The sequence below is a fragment of the Haliotis rubra genome, unplaced genomic scaffold (genome assembly GCF_003918875.1).
Source record: "Haliotis rubra isolate DU_JTF1 unplaced genomic scaffold, ASM391887v1 Scf298, whole genome shotgun sequence".
Classification (NCBI taxonomy): Eukaryota; Metazoa; Mollusca; class Gastropoda; order Lepetellida; family Haliotidae; genus Haliotis; species Haliotis rubra.
Window position 1 is genome coordinate 933111 of NW_025766966.1, and position 27875 is coordinate 960985.

General features: G+C 38.3%; 1 protein-coding gene across 1 annotated transcript in view; it reads right to left on the reverse strand.

The window, feature by feature from the left end:
* Positions 1–27875, reverse strand: part of LOC124282311 (casein kinase I-like) — a 50894-nt gene that overhangs the window by 5824 nt on the left and 17195 nt on the right. The window contains 8 exon segments of the mRNA XM_046718273.1: positions 711–817; positions 9686–9790; positions 11405–11497; positions 12589–12737; positions 13211–13381; positions 13684–13817; positions 13819–13919; positions 16168–16316. Coding sequence (XP_046574229.1) covers positions 711–817; positions 9686–9790; positions 11405–11497; positions 12589–12737; positions 13211–13381; positions 13684–13817; positions 13819–13919; positions 16168–16316 — 1009 coding nt within the window.

Below are 27875 nucleotides of genomic sequence, written 5' to 3' on the forward strand. Positions count from 1 at the left end.
GATGTGCATTGTCTTCTGAAAGTTTGGTTAGTGGCACACATATCTAACTAAGAAGATTCCGAGAAACAACAGAGAACGAAAAACAAAACTAATTTCATTGTCCTAACTTGTCTAACCAACTTAACCGGTTTGGATAAACTGTTTCAGTTCAAAATCAACCCAAGTGACAGACATGCCGTTGTGTTGGCTTGGCTCGGCGATCTGTTCATGCTGTCGAGAGGCCAATGGCATGGACTTACATTCTATCCTCAGATTACAGTCATTGATAGGGTTGACAGGGTGAAGGAAGAGTGAAGGAGGGACAAGGATGGAGGTCTTTTAATGCAAATGACTTCAGAGAACATGATCATAACGCAAGATTATCACGTTTTTGTTACAAATTACAATCCGACACTGCTTGAAAACAAACCATGTATTTCTACTACGTGCATATAAGAAACATAAGCAAATAATTTTCTATTGATAATTTTGCAATTTCTGTTAAAAATGTGCAACACACTTTTAGTTGCTGATGAAGATAAACAAATCAAATTCAGTTGAACACTTCAGAAAAGACTAAATGCGTAATATCAACACCAGTGTTATTGTTTGTTTTACATTTTAAGTGTAGATTAAAGACATACAGTAAATATGTGCCAAGCTCAGAACAAGGTGGCTGCTTGGCTGATGTGTAAGGTGAGAGACAGACAAGGAAGTGCGAAGGAACATACTTAGTTTCATCCACAACTTCCACCTCAGGCTGTGCTGTGATTGGTGTATTTGAGTGTCCTGCTGTTGGGTCATCAGGTCCCAAGTCACCATTTGTTGAACTCATCACCTGCAAGGATATTATGGACTGTATACGTCAGGCCAGACTAAGTCATACATGCATCCTTGAAACAAGCTCTGAAGGACAACTGTCAGTTTGTTAACTACTTCTATTTAGAATAGTCTTGACTTCCAGACAATATCTGTATCGAAAACTTAGAACAACGTCTTTGCATTTTCTTTTCACAAAATGATTTAAGTAATAATTTTTCCAATTACACATTTAGCATTTGCTTGCTAAACATATATCCCCTTGAGAACACTGTCCACATTATTGAGCTGGCAATGCAAGGTAATTCACACTACATGTGGCCCTTATCAAGTGATGCACATTAACTGAAACAGCAGTCACGTTGTACACAAGACATCCTACATAATTGCTATGGAAAATGAGGTTTTGTAGCACTAATTTCAACAGATTTAAGGATATATTTGATTGAGGCTGCATGCACAGAAGCAACCACAAACGTACAGAGTAAAGTAGGTGACAACACCAAGGACACACAAACTTCAGGACAATTAATGCACAGGTCACAACATAATATTTAAAGCATCCATATCTGAATTTTATGTAAGTGTTGCAGTGAAACACACATCTCTTAGGTACGTAACATATATCGACAATTGATGATGTAAGAAAAAAATACCATTTTCTGAGATTTGAAATAAGTTAATTAGAAGCCTTGTGATGAGAGTACTCAAAATCATATTATGCCAACAAAATCATACTGCATGAAAAACTAAAGGACATTTATTATGAATTGAAAACCCAAACATATATTAAAGCATATGTGCCATCTTCTGATTCACAGCAACTCTCTATATAGCATTTCCAATTTTTAAGATGAACGCATAGAATAAAGATATATTTAAAATCTAACTTTACAGTAAAATATAATTTTGATGCATTACTATCTTGGCAAACATATATTTATGTATATTCTGACATTCTAAAGATACCTGTACGGTCGGTTCATTGTTGAAAAAACAATCACAGAACTATGCACCTTGAAACTGTGTGTTGAAAATCCAAGTGTTGACTACCAAAAACATAGGATTGGTACAGGCAAAAACACCTTATGTTCTCAAAGATTACCCTTGACATAATGGCCTTGAACTAAATAAAAACTATAACAAATCTAGATAAGGTGGCATCAAACAACCACAAGGCTCACACAAAGCTCAAGCTGACTCAATACAAGGCATGAGAAACAAGTAAACCTCTAAGCTCTGTAATGCCATCTACGCAGCTGGAACAGGCCTAGTCTCACATGATTCATGACCACACAGGAACATGCATGTTACCTACTGGGTATGTATCATATGTATTGGTGGAGGTAACAGGATATATGGTTGTATCCCAATACACAAAACATGCACAATTTCACCAAGCCAGTGCTGTACAATTTTACACTGTAAGATGCAGCATGCTTCAAAAGAAATATCAAATACATAGTGTCACTTTCACTGTTCTAAAAGGTGATGAAACCTACATCCTAATTGTATTCAAATTAGATTACTGCTTGAAACACCAAAGATGAACATAGCTGAATAGTGAATTCTACGAATACAAAAACAGACCAGTCTGCGCCTACAGCCAAACATACGAAGCATGAATCTCATAGAATTCTGTTTGGTCTAGTATCTTTAGCTCATAGGAATTTACATATTAACACTAAAAATAATACCGAGAGCCATGTCCAGGCTAGTAGACTGAAAAGATTTGGCACAGATTGTGATACTGGTTAAAGCATGTTATCTAGAATGAAAAAGATCAGTTAACTCTGGATCTCTGAAGCAAGCAAGCAAGCCCTCGTATCATGCAATTTGGCTCAAGTGTTGATCTACACTTTCCATACATATATATTCTATGCAAACAGATAAGAAACAGCAACTCATTAATCACTGCATATCACAGAAACTAGTAGTTGAAATATGTTCATGCCAAACAAAGTTACCAAATGAATGAAACATAATGTATGTAAGTGAGAATTTTGAGCATAGAGTAAAATACTTCCATATTCATAAGGGAGACATTTCATACTGCCCATTTTCAGTCCTGACTCCTGACTGCTCTTTTGCTTGTCTTCTTCTTCTCATGAACATAGTGGAACACTTGTATCTCCCTAATTGAAGCTCCCTTCAATGTAAAATCACTAATTAGTACATCACGAAGTTACCTCCCTTCCACAAGCTGAACCAGGGCTTCACCTCTACCCATGTGCCTCACTCTCTCCTCATATACTGAGCCCAACATTTGAATTTACAGGGAAATCCAAAGTGTTATGTGGGGAGGATGGGAGGGAGCTTACCTCATGAGTCAGGATAAGTATAAAATATCAATTTTACTCTAAAAAATTACATATTTTTCCTTATCCTGACTCATGCTCTTTTTGTTTGTAGAATCCTAATGGAAAAGGAGGTGGGAATATATAATACTTTGGATTTTAATAATTAGTGATTTGAACTGTGATGATTGTAATAACCCTATGGGAACTTCATAAAGGCACTGAACTGATGAATTCCTGCTGCTAACTTATCAGCTGCCATATAAAGGTTATTACAATGTACTTATTACAATGTACTTATTATGATAAAGTATATATAACATTAATACAATGCTTAAGACTAATAGACTTAAGCTTGTTAAATTGCTAGTATAAACTCCTTAGAGTTTGTTAGCTAAATTACTTTAAGATATAAACATAGTACTAAGCTTAAGATATGCTTAAACTTAAGCTAATTATATAATAGCAAAACTCTTTAGAGTTTGTTAGCTAATATACTTATATGATATAAACATAGTGCTGAGCTTAAGATATGAATAAGCTTTAGCTACATATATAATAGCAAACTCTGTAGAGTTTGTTAGCTAACATATTTTACAATATGAGTATAGTACTGTGCTTAAGATATAATTAACTTAAGCTACATATACAATAGCCAAAACCTCTGTAGAGTTTATTAGCTAATAGACTTATATTGTAACCATAGTATTAAGCTTAAGATATGATTAGACTTAAGCTAAATGTATATAGCAAAAAAAAAACTCCTTAGAGTTTTTTAACTAATATACTTTTTATGTTAAAAAACATAGTACTGAGCTTAAGATATGATTAAACTTAAGCTATATATATAAAAGCAAAACTCCGTAGAGTTTGTTAGCTAATACATTTTATAATGTAACCATACTGCTTAAGATATGATGAACTTAAGCTAAATATATAATAGCAAAAACCCTTTAGAGTTTTGTTAGCTAATATACTTATATGATATAAACATAGTATTGAGCTTAAGATATGAAGGAAACCTTAAGTTACATATATAATAGCAAAAACTCAAGAGAGTTTGTTAGCTAATACATGTTATAATGTAACCATAAAGCTTAAAATATGATGAAACTTAAGCCAAATATATAATAGCAAAACTCTTTTAGAGTTTGATAGCTAATATACCTATATGAATAAGCTTAAGTTAAGATATATAATAATAAAAACTCCAGAGAGTTTGTTAGCTAATACATGTTATAATGTAACCATAAAGCTTAAAATATGATGAAACTTAAGCCAAATATATAATAGCAAAACTCTTTTAGAGTTTGATAGCTAATATACCTATATGATATAAACATAGTACTGGCGCTTTAAGATATGAATAAGCTTAAGTTACATATATATATAGCAAAAACTCCGTGAGAGTTTGTTAGCTAATACATGTTATAATGTAACCATAATGCTTAAGATATGATGAAACTTAAGCCAATTAGCAAAAACTCTTTAGAGTTTGTTAGCTAATATACTTAGATGATATAAACATAGTACTGAGCTTAAGATATGAATAAGCTTAAGCTACCTATATAATAGCAAAACTCCGTAGAGTTTGTAAGCTAATATATTTTATAATATGTGTATAGTACTATGCTTAAGATATAATTAACTTAAGCTAATGATATAATAGCCAAAACTCTGTAGAGTTTATTAGCTAATGCATTTATAATGCAACCATAGTACTCACGCTTAAGATATGATTAACTTAAGGTAAATATATAATAACAAACTCTGTAGAGTTGTTAACTTATATATTGTATGATGTAATAATCATAGTACTGTGATGATAAAAAGAACTTAAGCAAATTATATATAGCATGTAGCTATTTAGTACTGTTATAAGATAAGTAGAAATCTGTAAGATTGACTTATCTTCTCCTCGAGGAACTGTCAACTGTTGTGCGAGGACCCTGGAACCGAATTGGTGGATACCTGAGACGCCCTTGACGGTGATATCTCTCAGATAATGGTTGGCAACCACCATATCGGATCTCCAGAAATAACCCCTCCATAATTTCAAATAACATTTGTGTAAATCAATTGTAGCAGTTAGCGCTCTAATATCATGAGTATTAGAAGCTCATGGAGGGTCGGATCGGGTCCATCAGTCTTGTAGGCACATAGTATGACAGTTCTGATCCAAGGAGATGGTAGTACATGAGACTTCCGTCTCATGCGTGAACTTGAATATAGAGGAAATAATCTGATGCATTTTTCCCTCCTGTTTGGTTCGGTGGAGATAAATTTACAGTGCTCTTGCTGGCCATCGTGATAGAATCATCGTATCATGAAGTCCAAGTATGTCATCCAGGCGTGTTCATAAACCTCACTTGTGAGGTGTTGGAGCACTATATACAGATCCCGGTTGGAGCTGAAACTTCCGCTTTAATCCTCCAATCAGAAAGCTTAAGTAGGTTTACTCACCATCTAGTTGTGTTAGTAGTTTGATGATGAAATTCAGTTGTAGACTGAGACGCTGTGGGATTTAGATCCACTTGTATTCCGCCGCCTAGGTAAATTCGCCATAAGTCCTTTGACGATGTAGGTGCACAACCAGGTGTGTCTGTCCTCGCTGAACTTTATGTAAAATCGCCTGACTGCCGTGCCTCGCCCTAACTTGACAGGGGAGGTCTCTAACCTGAAGAAAGCAGCCCAATCATGAAGGTTCAGATTAACTGGACTGTAAGGAGGCTTGCTCGCTCACTGATATATAGTTGTCACTTGTAACGTGAGTCTTGAACTGTGAACTAAGACCGACCTCCCGCGAGGTCGCTGTCCATCGCGTCCAATCAGAACAAGGCATTTTGATTCTGTAGAATACCCGCTGTGATGTCACCGTGTAGCAGGAAAAACCTTGTATAAAATCTTGCCGCCGCTTATATTAGCATAATCGCCGGTCTTCACCGTAGCTTTCCAAAGTTACCCGAAAGTGACCACGCATTTCGAGGGTTAATGGTAAACGCTACTGAACCTCCGCCAAAATACCTCGCCTGTAATATTAATGCTGGGTAGGTTATTTTCCTGCCTGTCGAAAGTAACTTCAGTTTTGGATATAATTCCGACTTCCTTATATAAAGGTACAATAAACTTGCAAGTTGTCAGCTTGTAGACTGTATACATGAATGTATCGCCATAATTGTAGAATTAAAGCTGAACTTGTTGTACATATTACTTCTCAGAAACGCTGACGATTATGAGTTATACTCGCTGTAACAGGTTGCTGTTCAATTTCGATATTGAATTGTCTGCAGATCTGCGTAATGGTCACGCATGTAGATAATCGTGATCGTAGTGTGGGATAGCATATTCTAGCAATCTATACGGAAAGTTGATTTCTGTGAATATCTATGAAACGCCGCTGACTAATTTATATAGCGACGCTCTGTGTTGTAAATAGCCTGTGCAATTGTCTTCGCAGAGGGCTTATAGATCGCATATGGCATACAGTTGATAGACACTTTATGCGATGTCTTGAACGGACTGACGAAAGTAGCTATATATGACGAAAGTGGCTAGTATATGGAGACCTTGGAGGATACTTCCTCGGTGAACGCCGAGACTTCACGGCCTCGGCATCCCTTCTAGATCTTCTGGGTGAAGCAGACTTGAGCCACTTTAGCCTTCGCGACCTTCGCTGAAGGTATCGAGTCAGAGCCCGATCAGTATATATATATGTAATTTTTAGAGTAAAATTGATATTTTATACTTATCCTGACTCATGCTTGCTTCGCGGAACGACCTCTGTGTTCAACAGGATGTGGGTCGGCGGCCGCCCTCCGCGGACGCCCCTTGTAACTGGTGAGGCTCTAGTTCCTTCGCTGAGGCGCCTGGGACTTCCTTATCGGCGTCTAGAGTCCGATCAATATATGAGCCGCTAGCTTCATACAGGGTGTGGTTCTTGCTGGTTCTGCATAAGTAGAGCCGAGTAGATCATCCTATCATCTTCAGAAGTCGTGTCACCTAAATCTGGTGATAAGAATCTCATTGATCGCTCTAGATCTATTAAGGCCAAAGAACATAATGCCTTCTGGCGCTTGAACTTACATGCCTTTATGGTAGGCTGTGTCCACATTCTGTGGCACCGCAGCAATCGGGTCGATCGGAGGTAGGGTGACGACGCCTACATCGCCTTCCTTCATCAGGTATGTCTGCGCTGAGTTGCCACTCTTGGACGGTGAAGATAAATCTAGGTTGTTTACCATCCAATATCTTATCTCAGCGCCTGAGAAGATGATGTCTCCATCATCTTCTGTACCAGCATCGGTGATGAGAGGTTGATGCTCTTCTGATGGTGACCTGTGTGCTGCTATCTCTATGTCGGGTGACGCTGCCGACTTGTGTGGTGACCTGCGCAGGTGATCGACGCGGTGATGTAACGCGGAGATCGCCGTGGTGAACGGCGCGGAGATCGCCTAGGTGATCTGGTCCTATGGGATGACCTTGAGTCCGCATCTGAGGATGAGGCCGAGGACGGTGACGATCTCTCCCGCCTTCGCTAAAGCCTTCGCTAAGACTGTACATCTGGGTCCTTCGTCGAGGTGGTCTGTGACTTCCTTCTCGGGCTGCTTCACCGTGGGCTGCTACGCTGACTGGGGTGCCTCTGGGGTGTTGTCTGCGCTGCTCAGGCCCTGGCTGGCTGCTTCTCCCGCCTGTAGTGGCCTCCATCATGGTCATGATCTGCCGCAACAGCTCGCCTGGGATGGTCTGCGACGGCGGTCGTCGGTGCCCTCTGCGATGACAGCTGCTGAGCCCTCAGGGAAGTCGCCTGACATCAGTGTAGAGACATCAGGCTGCATGGCGATCTCTGCTGATGTCACTGGTCGCTTCTTGTGGCGTGACGCCGATGATGATCGGTTGATCATCGAGAGGCCCAGTTCAGCGGCTGGAACAATCTCGCTTGAGAAAGTCCTAGTAGACTTCGCTGATTTCCCTCAGAGGTCGACGCTGCCCTGGGGTGCGGGTCTGCGCTGAGTGTTGGTAGCAACGGACCCTCAGGAAGATCATCGAATATCAGCGCTGGTACATCAGGCTGCATGTTGATCTGCGCTGACATCACTGCTGCCGACATCGGTCATTCTTTGATGTACATCAGGTATGATGATCGGCTGATCATCATACAGGCCCAAATCTGCGACGGAACAATCTCGGCTGAGAAAGTTCTAGTAGACTTCGCTGATTGATTTCAGAGGTCGACGCTGCCCTGGGGGTGTGAAGTCTGCGTTGAGATGCAGTAGAAGCCCTCTAGTCTTCGGCTGCGACGATGGGATGTCTGGGGAAGCAGGACGCTTCTTGGAGGCGGCGGACTACGTCCCACGCCTCTCCACCACTCTAGCGGAATACCAGACGGGAGGGGGGTCGACCAACAGCAGTAGACTGGCGAGGGTTCAGGTGTATCAGTCATGGCTAGACTCTGCATACGCGACCTATCTGCTGCGCCGCCTCAAACATAAAGCATTTATTTATTAAAGGCAGAATTGATAAATTAGTACCGCGAACTGCCACGTGAATAAAATGAACATGGCGCAGTACAGCTAGGGCATATTAAATGCGGATCAGCAGCAGAATAAAAAACGTAATCTGCAACAGTACAGAATTTTCATCAACGTAATCCACAGAACAAACATGGCGTCCCGTGAATAAACAGTAGAAACACGACTAAATATCAATATATAATTGTTGAAGGATACTAGCTAAACCTCTATAGATGTCTATACGAGGTAACTAACTAAATATAATCCAAGGATATAGTGTGTCGGGAGACACAGGCGCTCTCACGTCCAGCTCACTGGGCGAAGAAGGAGAGAGTGAGGCACATGGGTAGAGGTGGCGCCCTCGTTCCCGCGCTTGTGGAAGGGAGGTAACTCGTGATGTACTAATTAGTGATTTTACATTGAAGGGAGCTTCAATTAGGGAGATACAAGTGTTCCACTATGTTCGCAAGAAGAAGAAGACAAGCAAAAAGAGCATGAGTCAGGATAAGGAAAAATATTATGTATTCTCCTTATATTGCTCTTCAAGTGCCATCTGATGATTATATAACCGAACCCAGTATTAACAACCATTGTGATTTTCTACAGACCCAAATTTTTGTAGTCACGACAGGTAATTAATTAAAAATATATACTAAAGTAAACTACATACGTCGTATCTTGTTAATGGTTAAAGAACACGTACAAATAGTAAGAGTGTAAGACAAAGCAGAGGAGAGGCAGGGGGTCGTTAGGATCTTACCCTAGTATAATGACAAGGTTACACGACACAGTTGATCACTGTCACAGGTACTGTGCGGACAATTAGTCACGACTGTCACATGACGACAACAGTTATTGGCACAACAGTGAAATGCGGCTGAGGCAGAGAATCAGGGGCAGGCATCCACCTCATGGGGAAAGCAGTTTGTTGCACACACACTCAAAACATCTACAATTGGGGTTAATCTTGCTACTTTTCAACATTTCATTCTAGGAATTTCAAAAAGGTGGGATTTTTTGTCTACTTCTTTCCATTTGCTAAAAGCAAATGATCAAATGAGCTTCAGAAAGAGTTCCTACCTGGACCGAGCCCCCATGTTTATCAGCGGCTAGGTTGGCACCCAGTAAATTATTGGCGTGCCTGGGTTGCTCACCCCATGCATGCCCCCTTTGATTTGAACTTGGCTGAAAGGCAAATTAGTCTGGTTAGAGGAGGATGCGTCTTGTACAGATGGGTACGGATGGAGGGTTGGATGGGCAGGAAGAAATAGCACCTGAAGACAGACTCAAGCTTCAGTCTCTACAGTCAGGGTCTGTCTTCAGTGTCACTGATATGCATATAAATATATATTCATATGGTGTGCAATATTCAGGTGCTGCAGAGGTGACTGTATATATCCGATTAGAAATGAAAACCTTCATAACGCAGAGTGGTCAAAACAACTGCAAATCTCATAAATGAATTAAGACAGACTTCAAACTGAACCATTTTAAAGCATGCTCTCATGCATAATAAAACCGAAGAAAACAAGGATATTTACTTATAGAAAAGCTGTCAGTGGTTTTATTCACCATACAAAAGTTGTAAATGATGACATCAGGGGGTATAAAACAATAAACTGATAAAGGAGAACACAAATGAATGACAAGACATAAACTGATGTCTGAACATGCAGCAGGAGAAAATGCAAAAGGAAGATAAGAACCGAATCAGGGGGATTAGAAACAACTAAACAGCAGAGAGGAAAAGAAGCAAACTCATAATCAATATACAAGTCATGCATTCAGTCACGTTGAGAGTAAACTCAAACAAATAAATAGGAACCTCAAAATATAAATGAATATGTTTAAAATAGCATTGTTGGCGAGCAGTGTTATTCCACAGTTCTTGATCTGGGATCTATCATGATGTAATGTTAAGGACTCACAAGTGACTGGCAGCATTGATTATCTCCCCTTGACAAAACACATTAAACTAACAGTTTGACTACCTATCAGGCATGAACTTCTTGTCAAGGGAGACATTCAATCTAAGATAATCTAAGATGACGTGAGCTTAATCCCAACAAGCACACAGTTAAAGTTCCGAAGAACATTTTTTTTTTATGACTTTCATCAAACAACACAGTTGTGTCACCTATTAAACAAACTGCCATTCAACAAAGGAGGTGCATGGACTGGCTGCATTGCTGGGAAGGTGCATTGGTATTAAGATCTTACAACTATCTAACTACAAGCTTGATGATGATTCTAGCACTGTGGTTTGTTGGCCTGTCACGCAATGCGAATGTTGATCACTTCAGGCCATTCACCAGTCATGTCCAGGCCAGACAACAGAATGACTGTTGAGGCAATGGAAGAGGAGTCTCGGGGATACCATCCTATGTTGCCCCAAATGAAAACGAGCTGCCCTGACTCCACATGGGCAACTTGACGAAAATATGGACTGCACTTGTCAACCTCTCTCAGCAAAAACATGTCTTCACTTACACATTTCTAACTCTAACAACAGCAGTTCAACATGGATTAAAAAATGATCATGTAGATCCTTCACAGAAAATAAAATACACTGATAGTTCATACTGCAAATACCTTAAACAAGGGCTTAACATCACCAAAATACTACATCATGCAAGCATATAGACACCAACCTACGTTAAAGTTAACTTGTAAGCATTGCATATATCTATATCCGTGCTTGTCTTCCACATGACAAAACCAAACAGTTGTAAGTAGATATGTAGCTGATGTTCCCACTGACGTTAATCTGTGGCATGTGGCAACCTGCAATCTACTCACCCTGGTGGGGCCTGTGTGCCTCTCCCTCATACCACCAATATCTCTTTGAGGTGATGGGCCAGTATCAGGGGCACTCAACGACACGGGTGTCGACTGTAATACAACACCACACTTCTTAGTGCTCCACACAAGTAGGTACTAACAACATATATATCACATACTGCAAGTACTCTTTTTTTTGCAAAGCGTAGGAAATATGAAAATATGTACTTTAGTATCTTACAGTGTTTAATGTTAAAAAGCAGCAATTCAGAAATTCATTATCTTTAATGTAAAAGACTCCGTGTGTTTTTTTACTTTTCAAAACACAACTGCACTTAAGATTTATCTTTCAGCTTTTAAGAATCACCAGAAAAATTTCATTTGATGAGATAATATCATGACTAAAAATAATCAGCACAAATATTCATGCATCATCCAGGAAATAATGGAAACTAAAGATATGGTGTGGAGGCGCTTGCATGCCTTCTCGATAGTTGATTGAAAGAAAAGGCAAATTATCAGATCCCATGGAAATTTCGATATTTGACAAGCATAATGCATGCAATACAGAATTAAATCATGAAATGGTAGAGGTGTGAGGCAAGCAATACTATCATCTTGAAGATAAAAAGGAATTATCAATAAGCAGCATTTTTTTAAAAACAACAACCTGTTATTGGAAGAGGTGATCTTTTTAAAAGAAAAATTAAAATAATTATGGACATGAAATACAGATCTTTCTAAATAATATCTCCAGAGATGCATGAATATGAGCTGATTATGAATGCCTCAATGGCAAAACTAAAACAAATATATTCACACTGCACATGTATGAGGTATGTGACCTATTTTCTGCCCACTTAAGACCCAATCATTTCCAACATTGTCCCATAAAACAACACAAAAAGATCAAAATTACAAAATCAATATATGCGCAGGCAGTATCAGCATTTGGTTTGCAGAAAACGGTAGTTTACTAGAGTAAGCTGTCTAAATCAGCATCAGTATTGTTTCAGTATTATTCAGAATTTCTTCAATCTCAAAGGAATCGATTCAGATTTGACTTGATCCAAATATGTAAAGCTTTTCCAAATGCTGTCAATACCAGCTACTGTCACATTGAGCCCTTGGATGTACAATGAGCATTATTTGCCATACTACAAAGAGATGAAAACGTGCGGCAATTTTACTTGAGATCTCACCACTTGGCGGCCGACCCAGTCGAACTGCCAATCACAGTCATAGCTCATTTTCTCCATGAGGCCTGTCAACAGTTTACGCAGGTAGTCGTAGTCTGGTGTCTCAAAGAAGTCCAACCGCCGAACATACCGCAGATAGGTTGCCAGTTCATCTGCACAGAAAAACATAAGTGAATTTTTTTGTCACAATCTTCATAATCAGATTTCTCAATTACCTACCTCATCATGTCATGGTAATCTTTTTACTCAGACTTAAACATCTCTGACATACTTTCCTTATATTGAAATTACTGGCTCTGGGCTGCCATTTTAAGACATTCTACCTGATGGTATTCAACCCAAAACAGTACCAGAATCTGTACTTTACTGAGGAAGTGAAATGACAAATATGACCTTATTTACATTTGAACACTTTCTAAAATTCATAGTGAATTCATACATAGTCTATTACATCTAGTCTTATCACATAGATATTTCAAGCCTTATGAGCTATTTAGTAACTACCCAGACTTCTATCACGTAGATATTACAAGGACGTTTTTCAGAACTAGTTGTAACTGCATAGATGAATGTATTTCCTGAAAAAAGGCATGCCATATCGTTTACACTTGACTTCTTAATTCACCTGGAAAGTTTTCACACAAAACCTCTATGGACGTGGCCCGCTTTGTGTCTCCGATCTTCTGATATCTTTCTTTTAATGTGTCTGCTTTCAGTCCCTGCCATGGTAGACTGCCACGCAGGAAGTACATAAACATGTGACCTAAAGCTTCTAAATCATCTCTCCGACTTTGTTCTGTTGGCATAGAAACATTCCTGTCATAAAAATGATGAATTCATTCTTTAATGCATGATGGGAAATAATAAAAATAATCTTTAGTAATCAATGCTCCAACAATATACAATATGCTATTTACACATCCAATTTATTTATCTTATTTATTACAGTAATCATTTGACGTATCACTTCAAAATTAATGAAAGCACAAAATCTTTTCCGCAAAATACAGATCAAACAGAACGTTTTATCAAACACGCAATACGATGTGCAGCTAATTAATTCTTCAAAACACAAGCTGTTCTGCTTCCTTTACTTGCCTTTTCCTAGATGTGTGTTTATACTCATATATCTGGCCGTGCCAGTGAGACTCTTGTGTTCCCTGTAAGGTATATGCTTGTGGGTCTCGGGGTCAATGTATTCTTTGGCCAAACCAAAGTCTATGATGTGAATGATATGCTGTTTTTTTGGTCGATTGTCTTCCTATCAGAAAGTTTTCTGGTTTAACATCTCTATATATGAGGTGTTTCGAGTGAACATACTCCATCCGTGATATCTAAAAAGAAACACAAAAAGAATAAGTCAATAGGTGACATATCTACAAGAGGCATCAAAAGCCACTAGGTCGATCCAGAAACACATATTTGATCCCTGCTTAAAACTATTTACCAACTGAATGACTAGATGATCGAAAATAAATAAAATTAATTATCGATTGTAAAAAAACATCTTTTCCATTAATCAGAATTTTGATGTTTTAGTATACCACACTTGAATGAAGTAAACTAACCTGTTAAATTTGACAAATATTCACTAACAAACATGCGCTCAACAGCATTTTATTCAGTTTCGTATTCATGACTATGGTAAATATTACTTTAACCTGTCTATGAATAAATTTTACATCTATTGTGAATGTACTGAGATATACTGATAAATATTTGTTGTATAAATAAATAAACAGAATAATTACATAAACATTAATTAGATAAAAACTGGGGCAAACCCCTTAGAATTGGTTCACCACAAGTCCTCCGATAATTGATAGTGGATTTGGTTTCCGATTCCAAACACTAGGAATGACTGGATCAATACAAACAAACCATGCATAGTATATATAAGGAGTGAGTGAGTGAGTTGGGTTTTACACCGCTTTTAGCAATATTCCAGCAATATCACGGCGGGGGTACACCAGAAATGGGCTTCACGCATTGGTAATCGAACCCGGAACCTCGGCGTGACAAGGAAATGCTTTAACCATGAGGCTACACCACCGCCCCAGTATATAAAGGGAGAAACACATGCTATGACCAAATAACAAACAGTTCAAGTGTTCAGGAAATTATCATCCATTATTGTATCTTTCGGATCAAATCAAACATCAATTTTGAAAAACTGGTTGTCCATAATAGTTTCAAGGTACCCGGTACTCATTTTGTAATGCTCTTTCAAAAAAAGTATAATTGACATTCAATGGAAATATCACAAAAAATAATTTGGAAATACTGTAAAAAAAATGGCAGAATATATGAAGGTTGCGCATCAAGTGTTCACAGTAACAAACCATTTGTTCACAACTTTTGTGTGATCATATTGAACCAGTCACACAAAAATAACCAAATACTCCAGATAACTCAGGTCAGTTTACCTTGATAGTCTACCAGACACATGCTTTCATCACTTGGCAATGCCTGCCTTTAACATAATAAAATATTAACCTGTTTCTGGGTTACACTCCAGAAACAAATGCGATGCACATTTCAGTCAAAGTCTGGTATGTTGCAAAGGAAACACACAAAAATATGTCAGCACCCATTCCCATACTCTCCCAGGGATTGGAATAGAGAACTTTGACAATGGGCCATTATCAGGATTATGAGCCATTTTCTGAATTTAGAATGGATGAAAGATGTAGAGAAAGTGAAATACAGGGATCCCATATTCAATGCATAAACGACACTGAAAGGATGTGATACAACAAGTGAAAAATTCAAAACTTCTCATGTATCATCAAAGGATACAGTGTAGATGCAACCACATAGTGATTGAGTAAATGCTATCGAACAAAAACCTGCCGAGGAGTGGTGAATGTTATCTACTCTAAGTCCAGGTAGAACAAATGGTCTATAAATAATCAAGTCTCAACTAGGCAGACAAGAATGATCTACCCCATCCTGACACACTATCAGCATGCTAGAGTTCAGTCACATACCTGCTTACAGAAGCATTTTCCACTTCACACAATACACACTTCATACAAAATACAGGGCGGTATGGGGCTGCCTAATGGTGAAAGTGTGCATTCATTCATCATGCTGAGGACCTTGGTTCGATTCCCCAAATGGGTACAATGTGTGAAGCCTATTTCTGGAATACTGCTTAAAGTGGCATAAAACCATACTCACACCATATGCCATGTGTATGTATAAACTATCAATGAGTGAAAACAGGGAGACAGTAATTTTGCCGGCAACACTTGTCATTAGGATATTTTCATGATCTAAGTTTTGACAGGACGTTCTTCTCTCATTACCTATTATTAAAAATAATTTTGAAATACTATCAGTCAATGTCCTATTAAATGAACCATCCCGAAAACCTTTATCCTGCTTGTATAGACAACACATGGTTTGTTTTGTAATGGTACATTATTCCATGATGTGTTATTTGCATCATGTACCACAATGTGAACTGTCACAGTGAACGTCACTGCTATGAATACAATCAAAGGATAATTTTCTGAAACTAATACAAACAGAATTATGTTCACGTAAGCCACGTGTGTTATTAAATTTACAACATACCAATTGGATTGCTATCATCAGCACAGTTTTCAGTGAAAACTTGCGATCACACAAGTCGAACAGATCTTCTAGACTGGGTCCCAGCAGCTCCAAGACCAGGGCATTGTATTTGCCACACGGACCAAAGTAATACACCTGGGGGACGCCATCTGAAACATAATCACAGAGCTGTGAAATCAACACAAAGCAAATCAGTATATTTTCATATCAGTTCTACAGAATCTGTATCCCTAGGATCAGAATAGACTTACATACCCTCTTTGTATTCACATTCGCTGAATTCATTTCTAAAGGATAACTCAGCACAATAAGGAAATCTAATTTCATGTGAATGATTGGGTAACTCACAACACCTGAAAATGCTTTAACTTCCCTGAGCTTTCAGGATGACATAATTTTACAAGTTTACTCAGCAGACCATAGCCAGTGTTTTTTTAAGCAAAGACATAATTGATGCAGCTTTTCATACCTTCATGTGTTACTATCAGGTCATAATTGTTCCCATCATGTTTGAGGATTTGTTAATGTGAGAAGGAGATAAAGTGAAATGTCCATATCTGTCAAACCTTCAGAGTCGACTACTTGAAACTGAATCTTTGCATCATTCCACTCGATTTAATATTATGTAGGTTGTAATGAAATGATTTTCCTAGATGAAACAGCCTTTAGCTAGACCAGGTCTTCAGACATGGATAAAGTAGCAGACAGACATATTAGTGTTCAGAAGGTACACACTTTCATACATTATTTGACCAGAGTATTAGCAATCTCCTAAACTGAAAGTAGTGTAGCTGAAGTAATAATGCTATCAAGCACTGCACCACTAATAAGTCTAACTGGTGACACTAAAATCAATACAGAGACCATCTATTGACTGGGTGTCTATGGCCTGAAAATAGACAAGTTCACTCAGTTTAAGACTATTCCCATCAAGACAGCTCTATGAAATGGCAAAACACAAATGTACTTTCAACGGCATCCTCTTCATGCTCTTCACCGTGTCAAGTGGTGGTGTCATGATTGCGAAGGAATATCTTACACAATGTCATGTACCCGGATCCATACACAAGGTTATGGTAACCAGGTAAAATAAAAGCGTGTTGAAATGGCAGGCTTCTCTATACAAAACAGAATGAGACAGAAAAATGGGTATAGACGCTTGTAAACAAGCGTGGTGTAAACAATAGATTCCCCTCCATCATGTATTCCAGGTCAACACACAAGGAAATACACCATAGCTGCTACTCTAACCCAGTTCTGCCTCATTGTTCATCCAGTTAGCAGCAGTTGTACAGTCGATTCGGCAGATATTGTGCAGATGAAGCAGATTGCACAACCAAGTCTAAGCTGGCTGGCTGGCTGGCTGGCCAAGTTAAATTTGCTAAGCTATTTTTCATTGCATAAGACTGGAAGTGATATGAGAGCCATGTATAAACATGAAAATGTGGGAGGAAATATTAGCATTTGTCCTAAGAAGGGCAAACAGTCTGTCTGTTGTTGGCCGGCAAGTGAACCTCAGTGATCAACAACCCATGGAAAGACAACTTGTCAGAATAAGGCTTGCAGCAGTGTAACAGCAGTGACTGACTACTGCTGTTCAGCTATACACATATTACGTCTTTCAACAATCAAAATACTTCCAGTTCCAACTTATTCTGCATGCATCTGTAAACATCAACCCATCAGTGAAACATACTAATATTTACACTCAAAGATGCCCTACTTTAGAACATACCAAACAAACAAAACATAAGGGAACTGGTTGTGGTAAAGTGATAGTTAAGGCATGATGATAAATGTCGGTAAATTAATTTCAATCAATGTCTATCAAATACCTGGTGTGTCCACTATGTTTGGTGATACATGCAGGAAACTTTGATCGTGACTGTGATTAACTTGTGTACAGGTTGTCTTTGGTATTGCCTGTCATTCCACCTGAAGAGCTACCCCAAGCTGGGCCCCCTTAATGGTTGCTGGGACTACGCTGTAGACACTGTCAGAGAAAATCCCACAGATTCTTTTGGGGACTGGGGACTTATCGAAGTTGGGGGCTTTGCAGACCAGTCCAATTTCTGAAATCCCTTCTTGTGATACCAATACTGCCCAACACTATCCCAATACCTATCAATACAAGATCTTGTTCCCTTAACATACTGCTTGTCACTACATAGCCAGCATTTTTTACCACCTGTGAATCTCACTTTTTGTCAGCAGTCCATGTGTCTTAAAGTTGCTGGATTAGACTAGTTCATTTATTTCTGTGTGTCAAATACCTAGGTTGGCCCTGGATGTTTGGAAGTAAACCAACTATTAACTTTCCTGCATCAGAGTTAATCAAGTTTTCTAGAAGACATGAGGTTCTAAATTAAAATAGTCTGTTGGAATAATGACAAAATTTTAGCAGTTTGATCTGGGAATATGTTCCACAAAAAGTGGCCACTGTTGTCTCATCTTGTATCTGTCCAGTAGTCAACAACTTCTTGCCTGCATAGCAGACAGACAGATCTGGTTAATCTCCAATTAGATGATTACTACTGCTGCAGTAGATACCTTCCATTTCATTAGCTGCTATTCTGCAGCTACCTATTTCCCTAAAGGATATCCTGACAGCCAGTTTAGTTGCCCTGCTAAGACAAAGAGGCTAAAGCTCTCAGACACAACTATATCGAGTTGACCAAATTTAACTCTTTTGATTCCAAATTCCATAAAACAAATGTGCAGGAATATAAAATTTATGAGATTATTACTACTTTCGAAAAAATAAATATAACCTTTGAACATGTTCAATGAGAGATCTAAATGCAAGTTACTTGCACTGACAAACCTACCCAAATTTATAACAACATAAAAAAGAAAATATGACAAGTTGTGGAAACCAAAAAACATGCCATGAAGCTTAGACTGTTACTCCTGGACATACATGGACTCTGTCTCTACTCAATATATAGTTGGACACCATTCCCGATTCTTTTACTGTATGATTCGACTTGCTAGAGAAAGCCTGAGATCCCAGGCATGATACAACCTATTGATTTATAGTTTGTATCACGCTTGCTGCCTATCTCAGTTCCTTGGCTGCTCTGACAAACAGTTCAAACAACGAATGCCCTACCAGCTTTGCAAGCCTTCGCAAGTGCTACTCACATTGACCACTAATATGTTCCTGCATTAATGGATGATTTCCCAGGGACTCAGCTACTAATACTACAAACTGGCTGGCAACAGGAAGACATGGTTAAGAAAATCTGATAAACTCCGAGGTCAAAACTGTGTGCTTAAACATACCGCATTCTCAAATATGTCTGTCTTAGTAGCTTAATGTATCTGTCCACTAGGCGAAGAGGTTTAATATTACATAAATAATACTGAAGTTTCCGCCTCTGCTATTGGGGTGGCCAACAAGAACCGTCACTGATCAAGAAAGGTCTCATGAAAGTATTTTACAAAATAGCAAACTTCCTGTATTAGCTGTACAAACTTAATGAACCATAGCTTTTCCCAAATCATAACATTAGTAAGGTGCCAAAATTGAACAGACCATGATTTTTTGGAGATGGGATTAAAACATATCTGCAATTAAGCAGTGTTTCAAATTGAAACTCGTCAACAGGGCTTACTGACTGGCTATCCCCTTTAATTGCCTTTACTTTAGGAAAAAAAGTATGTTTTAGACATTAATCCAATGAAGCAACATGTATGTAAATTTAAGTTTTAAACTAATATGCTCCGGTTAAATCATAGTTATTGAAACATGCGAAAAGTGCATTGTAGTGCTGAGCTCAAGACAGCAATGTGTGTTTGTTCAGCACCAGTTCATGAGAAGGGGGGGGGGGGGCTTGAAGTCATAAAATTGCAACATTCTTTCCCCCATTATTATTAGCAGACACAACAAATGGAGTCATGAAATAGTCTGCTAACCCTACTGGCTGCAGTACACGAGACTAACTAACATGAATCGATGGCCTGTGGTCTGATAAGATGTCGCTGTGGGACAAACAAGGAAGTTAGAGCAATAACTGTCAATCTATTTGACTGCAGGTAGTTGCTAAAAAACTGCACTGAGCATGAGGTGTAAATGTGGTTATGAAATTGTTCAAGGACTCCCAATGCCCGTGTCCAGAGACAGCTAGAATATTACCAGGCTTGGACATGTTTGAGTCTGTGGTGGCATGAACATCGTGGCTTGTTACGTTTGGGGAAAACACACAGAATAATTGGTATAATTTTGTCATCATTCTTCTCAAGCAATGATTAACATTCAATTCTTCCACATGTTTAAAGATATTCTTTTGGATAATTTGCTGTGGATTAACCATCTTGTCTGATAGTAATGAAAGAACAATGTTGCCAAGGTAAATTTTTATCAAAGGGGGTAAACTGACAGGGTAAAGATGACTGTCCACCATAAAGTTTACTTTATCACAGGATAAAGTACTGTTGATGTCTTTGATCTTTTAGTGAGGCATCTCTGAAAGCTGGGTACATTAAGATTACATTAAGCATATAATTCTTCTACTAGATTAACCAAGAACCTCCAGATTCTTCCCTCGACCAGTAATCATGTAAACAAGACCCTGAGAAGTGTGATGTCAGCTCTTGTCAGTTCTGGACAACAAGTATCCAAATGATTAAAGAGGAACAAAAAAAATGATTGAATGGGAAATTAACAGAACAGATACTGATTAACATCATGAACAATATTTCTGAGATGCACCATTTGTGCCAGTGTTAGTGTTAGTACTATTATATTACAAATACTTTCAGGATGAACTACAGTAAGAACAAACTGACCCCGAGTTGTCTGTCAAGGAAATCTGAGTGGTGATATGAAGCCACAATAAGGTCCCTCCAGGGACATGAAGTTACATCAGAGATTCAATACACCATGCCTGCCAGACACGCCAGACCAAGCACATTCGGCTCTGTTCTGCTGTTGCTTAGATCTTTCCAAAATCTTCCTACTTAAGTGATTAATGAGGGTTTGTTTCATCTTTATTACTGATATTCAAGGTATGCAATTCATTGAAGAAAGTGCTGATGAATGATTTATGAAGGCACTTCTACCTCCAGCTTAACCAAGGTTTAACACAGATAGTCACAAAACGCAGAAGTAAAAGTATATATTGTGCCTTAAAATGTCCTGTATTTGCGCAAGGAAAAGTAAAAAATGGTTTCAATTTCCACATCACTGTACATAGTGTTAAATGATTTAGCCAGATAACAAAGCTGGGTTGAGCATTTGTTGTTACTTACAAGAATGTTCAGAAGGGTCTGCCATCAAAGACAAAAAAAACACACAAATATTTCTGCGATGATTTTGTTATCAGTGAAACACTTGTTTCCATTAGCAGAGATAATAACACAGGATAATTGGGGTAAGTGTCATAATCCGAACATAATGCTTGGGAGATAACAATGCACAAAGTCAACATTAATTATTTATTATCTGAAAATCAGAAATATAGTTTTCTTATTTTACTAATCCATTGTACATCATATTGTGTGAAATTAGCTCATCACTGACCTGTAAACTTGCATTGAACTCAACTAAACCTACTCTTTCCTAAGGTAAAATGGAATAAGGCTGACAGTAACTATCAGGTCACCAACAGCAGGGGCTCTTTAGCCTTGCTCAGTGCAACCTTGCAGTTGTTGTGATGTGAGTTTTGTTTGATGCAAGTCAGCAATATCCCAGCTACACCAGTAAATAAATATCCCTGGGCCATGTAAACACATGGCTGAAAACAGGTTCAATTGTGTACCTTGTCAGAAATACAATGACACCTATATTCCATCCATTAGCAAAAGAATTCGTAATAGGGCATCAGATATTCAACCCCCTATACTTTAAGTATTCTTTCAAAAGACGTATATATATGCTACTTGTAAGGTATGTTTAACTTTCCTTAATCCAAGTTTGAAATCATCATGACTTAGTAAGCATCAGCACAAAGACTGTGCAACAGTGGATCATATACTTGGCATCTTTGAAGTGCCAAATATGGACATTCTACTGAGGAACCAATGCCTTCTGTCACAGAATCAATAGATGGTAAAGAGAAGCCCTGGTTTGACCATGGGGAATAGCTGATAACTGCGTTGAAAACTCAGCTGACTTAGCAGGAGGCTGACCTACTGCTGGATAGTCTTGCTGGCCATGATATCTGAAGTACTCACGATATTACAGCTTCTAGATTTGAAGGGGTTTGTAATGAAGAATGTACCATGAACCATCCAGATACTATGCTCACAATAAATAGATTTCATCTGTATCGCAATATGTTCAACACAATGATAGGCGATAGTGATACTGATGTATGTGTGAAAAGTATAACAGAAACCATTCTAGTACTGGCTTATGCAGATTTTCTAGTCCTTTCTGGCTGGATATAAATAGCAAAATCTTCTTAGCGCCCCAAGTATCCCAATATTTTCGTGAAGATTTCAATACTTTTCAGTAGATAGATTCTGGGCTGTCAATGAGATCAAGGGAGACAATATGAACTATGAAACATATAGTGTTCTGTATTAGGATACAGTGACGCCGCACTCAGCAATATTCCATCTATATGACGGCAGTCTGTAAATAATCCAGTATGGACCAGACAATCCGGTGATCAACAGCATGAGTATCGATCTGCGCAATTGTGATACGATGACATGTGTCAACCAAGTCAGCGAACCTGACCATCCAATCCTGTTAGTCGCCTCTTACGACAAGCATGGGTTACTGAAGATCAATTCTAACCTGGACCTTCACGGGTCTCACGGGTCGTATTAGGATATAAATCGTATGACACCCATATTATCAGGATGAATATCACATAGCGGACTCATTGTATTGTTACACCTCTACTCATCAGTTATCGTAAAAATGATTTAATCAGAGTTTTATTACTCACAGCCTATAAATAAGGACAATAATGTGTTGCTGATGCAAGGTCCCCAACTGACAGAAAGTGTCAGTGTAAAAGCTGTGCACTGATGTGATGCAAGCAAAGTCAACACAAGCACTCTTCTCGTGTCAGCCACATCACAAAGTTGATAATTGCACAAGAAGGATTTCTTCGGAACTTCCACATTTGCTTGCTGCCATGGGAACTACTTATTTCACTTCAGAAGACTTAATAATATAATGTCAAAAATAAAGTCTGAGGCGTTTCTTTGATGGGTTCAAGGTCTTTGTTATCACTGCTACAATTAAATTAACTGCAGACAGGTGGTGCTTTAAACTCGTATATACTTGTCCATAATTTTAAGTTCTATGGAAACATTCTTCAAGACAGAATGTTTTTAGTGTTTGAATATTTTTTGTCTAGGCTGGTGAGAACATATTCACCTAGCACGCTAAGATGTGACCATATAATACTGACAGTACATGTATGACAATAGATGCACAACACTAGTCTTTAGAAACTGAACCCATGCTGGTTGTAAGTGGTGATCAAATGGTGACTTTGTACCCCAGGTTTGTTCATAATACCAATCACAGGATGGACTGTCTAGTTGAGACGTGATTCTTTAAATTACTGCAATATTTTTGCTGGATGTGGCATAAAACAACAAATAAACACGAAAAAGAAGACTTTAAATCAAATGAACCGATATTTATCAATAGGGTGACAACCTTTACTCGCACAGCTGAACAACGATCAGAGTAACCATAGTAACCCTACAGCTGACTCTTTCTTTTGGGCTCAGTCTAGAGCACATATTTGATTCAATCAATGACATTTTCCCCTTTTGCAGCAGAAACAAACAAAACTAATTTCCAATGCAATAAAGATTAACAGAACTCTTACATTTGCATCTTAGATCAATAGCCAGTCATATTTACCTAATCACAAGCTGCAATAGAGACCATCCTCTTGGTAGTGTACTGTTGCATATATGTGACTGAGACAGTTGTTCTTGTGAAATGTTCCATCTGATGTTGAACTTTGAGTGTGATCAAACAAAAGTGTCAAACATCCGTGCTTGCTAGAGAGTAACATGCTGGAAGTTGGGCCCTCCTTAACAAATCTACGTGGTCACCAACACATGGCACAGAAACCCAACCTAGGAGTCTGACTTGGGAGGTAGGGGACAATAAACAACTTCACTGTAACGGTTCAATCAGGAGGACTTAGACCTTCTTTGCTCGATCAATAATGCTGCAGTACTGCTGGCAAGATACAAAGTATTTTCTAACATAATGGGATTCTCGTAACAGTTCCTCAGGCAGGTATTACGTATATGTGTTCAACGTGTCTGTGCAACAGTTGCTGTAGGACCAAGACAAAATGGAGGCTCTAGTACAGAACATGATATCAGGGTTCTCTAATATGGTGATAATATAAAAACAGAAAGTGCAACATACAGGAGACGTCATTAAAATTTATCTTCTTGGTAAATATTTTTTTGTTCTCTGTCCAAACAAACTATCACAATTTCCACTATCACAACCATAACCACACTTGTACTCTTCTAAGTTAGATTCAAGTATGTTTGTTCAAACACAATTAGAAAAGGTTGGGTTTTTTATGTTTAAACACAGTATTGTAAGTGAGAATATTATGTGTTGTAATACTTTTCAACTCGTTCAATTAAGTCACTCAGTGGGTGCAATGTGTTCCTCACAAAGCCTGCCACATCTGCAATTCATTGTGTACATTTGAAAACAATGCTACCAATTTCTTGAATATTTTCACTAAGCAATGAGGTACTTCACACCATTCATATCATCAGCTTATCTGACTGATGCAACTTTACTATATGCATATCAGACTTGTTAATATCAATTAAATAAGACCTTCAGGCAATAATTGTTATGATTAATGTCATTATGTAATACTGACAGGAATATATATAGCCAATATAACCATCACTCTCTTATCGTAATATGCTTATCATATTAAACCCAATTAAGTAGATCTGCCCTGCACAGGATCAATAGCATAGTGTTAGGCAAGTGAGCTGAGGTTCTTCACCAGGTCAGGGGTAGGTTCAAACAAGGGACTCCTTCTCTTACAAACATAACCCACTTGATGAATGCTATCAAGAAAGGCTGGACTATTTTATCTTGTGTCCTGACCCCCACCAGCAAGTTTGTTTAGTGAGGTATCTATTTATTGGGTCATCAGTCATATGACCTTCATTCTGCTGGCTCATTCAACAAATCATCACAGGGCAAGTTCTGACAAGGATGTGGCTTCCATGGTGGAAGCTACTGACTGCCTGTTTGTTACACAGTACATCATGTATGTGGAGCATCAAAATCACACAATATATTCTATATAGTTCTAATACTATAAGCAGATTATAAGGTTATAAGTAGCCTTTATTCCTTTTGCAAATGACAGGTTTCACATGTCCTCAGAGATAGCAGCTCCTACTGCCAGAGTGTAGATTTGTGGAAAGAGTAAGTTACACAGGGCTCCAGATAATTTTTCAACATCAGGAGTATATACTGCTTTTCAATATAGGAGTACTGGACAACCTTAAGAGTACATTTAGAGTACTGAATGGAATTTAATGGAGTATCAGTAATCTTGTGTTTCGTTTCATTAATGCACCACAACATTGCTAGTCTTGTGTAAACAGGTCAATAAACAATAAAACAGTACGTTTTCAGATAAATACGTCTGTAAATGATTCTATGACCGTACACCATTGCCGTGGTGCGAATCTGCTACGTTTTCTAAATTATTTCCTACCGTATCATGCATATTTTTTATCCGTACATACGCTGATACGGCCCTTATCTGGAGCCCTGCTTACAGGAAAGTAGAAAGAATGACATCTCAAATGCTATTACTGGAATATTGATTGCCCAAGAACAAATGATATGTTTTAAAGTTGAACTTATATCCACAATATCGAAATCCTCTAGCTTTGCTGAAGAAAATTGATCTTAAAACAACATTCTTACAAAATATATACAGTGAACCTGTCTGTCAAAGCCTATCCGGTAACAGGTGTGGAAAGTGTTTTCACTATATTAGCAATGTTAGCTCAAGTTCATCCATTTTATCATGAACATAGATACATAATGACCAGATAATATTTCAAAGTATTGTATTCAAATGTTTTCCGACTGTTGTATTTCTTCTTTCAGGAGAAAGTACAAGTACGTGAATGGCAAGCTAAAGCCCCAACCTTTCTCAAATCTGTATCACATAAATAGAACGAAGGACACAAGTTGCATCAGCACAGTATATAACCTAGCAGCGAGGCACACACAAGACGGAATCCAGTGAATTCTATGCTTCAGATATGAGTCAACTCCTTATAGAAAGCACAAGAGCAGTGTGATCATGGCCAAGAAAAAGCAACACTTTTGTTACCCCCCATTTCATGATAGTGTACACATAATTACTAGGATTTAGTTGCTGAAAACAAAATGGATCCAGCAAGCCATGCCTGATCAGATTTATTTATTATTTGACTTACTCTCTTGTGATGCTATTTATGAAAACAATGCTTGAATGTTCATGGCACCGCTAAAATATCCACTTGAAACCACTTCAAAATATCAACAGAGAATAAATGACTTAGATATCCATGCACTGCACTGGGTAAAATTAAAACCTTGTGGTATTAGAAGTAAATATCACACATATATACAATGATCCAAGTTTTGTTTGTTTGATGTGTAATGCTGCACTCAGCAATATTCCAGCTGTATCAGTATATGGCAGTGGTTTGTATTTGAGTCTGGACAAGACAATACAGAGATCAACATCATGAGCATTGATCTATGCAATTGGGATATGTTGACATGTATCAACAAATCATGACACTGGTTCCCTACTGTGAGACAAATTACAGCCCCTGACCCACTCCTCTTTAGCAAAGGTTTTTGGGGGAACTTAACTATTAACAACAACAGCTCCTTCCAATTTAAAAGGCCATGAAAAAGAAGAACTTTTAACTGCATGACAGATGTTTTCAAATGACCAGTGATGTTTTGAAAGGGCCAGAAATATCCCTAGGGGAAAGAATATTAAACCTGGGGCTGATAGCCTGAGCAACCATGCAAACTATGTTTCACGCCATGACACTTTTGCTTTGAATTCTCCAAAGAAAGAAGCAATTTCAGTTGAGCATTATCAAGGTAAAACGCTCCTCCCTAACAGCACAGATATTGTTCCTCTACCTGTGGGCACCTGTCCAACTGTCATGGAGACATGATGAACACACAAGTAGACAGACAAGAGCAGTCAAGTTGAGGGGCCTCCTTGAACTATTAACACCTCATAGGTCAACATGGTCATACATCTGCCTCCTGCATTTGTAGTACTAAACAGTTTTGCATGTCATTGCATTTCAACTCTTTCATAACAAAATTAACAGGCTCATTAAATATTCTGTTGTCACAAAAACTCAAACTGTTTTCATGTGCTACACATCTGAAGGTGTGAGTGTATAATTGCCCTGTATGTACTGACAACAATGTCAAGTAATGAGTGTGTCTGCATCTAGTATTTTGCTCAAAGACACAAATGTCACATTTGTGAAAATGTGATCACAGTAACCATGGCAACTCACAAATTCTCAGGTGATGCTGGAAATAACCTAGCAGCTGAGCTGATCCTTTGACAGTTTCAATCATGTCAACATGCCAATCAATGACGAGCATTACAACAACCATTATGATAAAGGTTTTATAAGCTTTGAAGCTTATTCAACTCAAGAGTTTTCTAAACGTGTACTAAAGATCTCAGTAA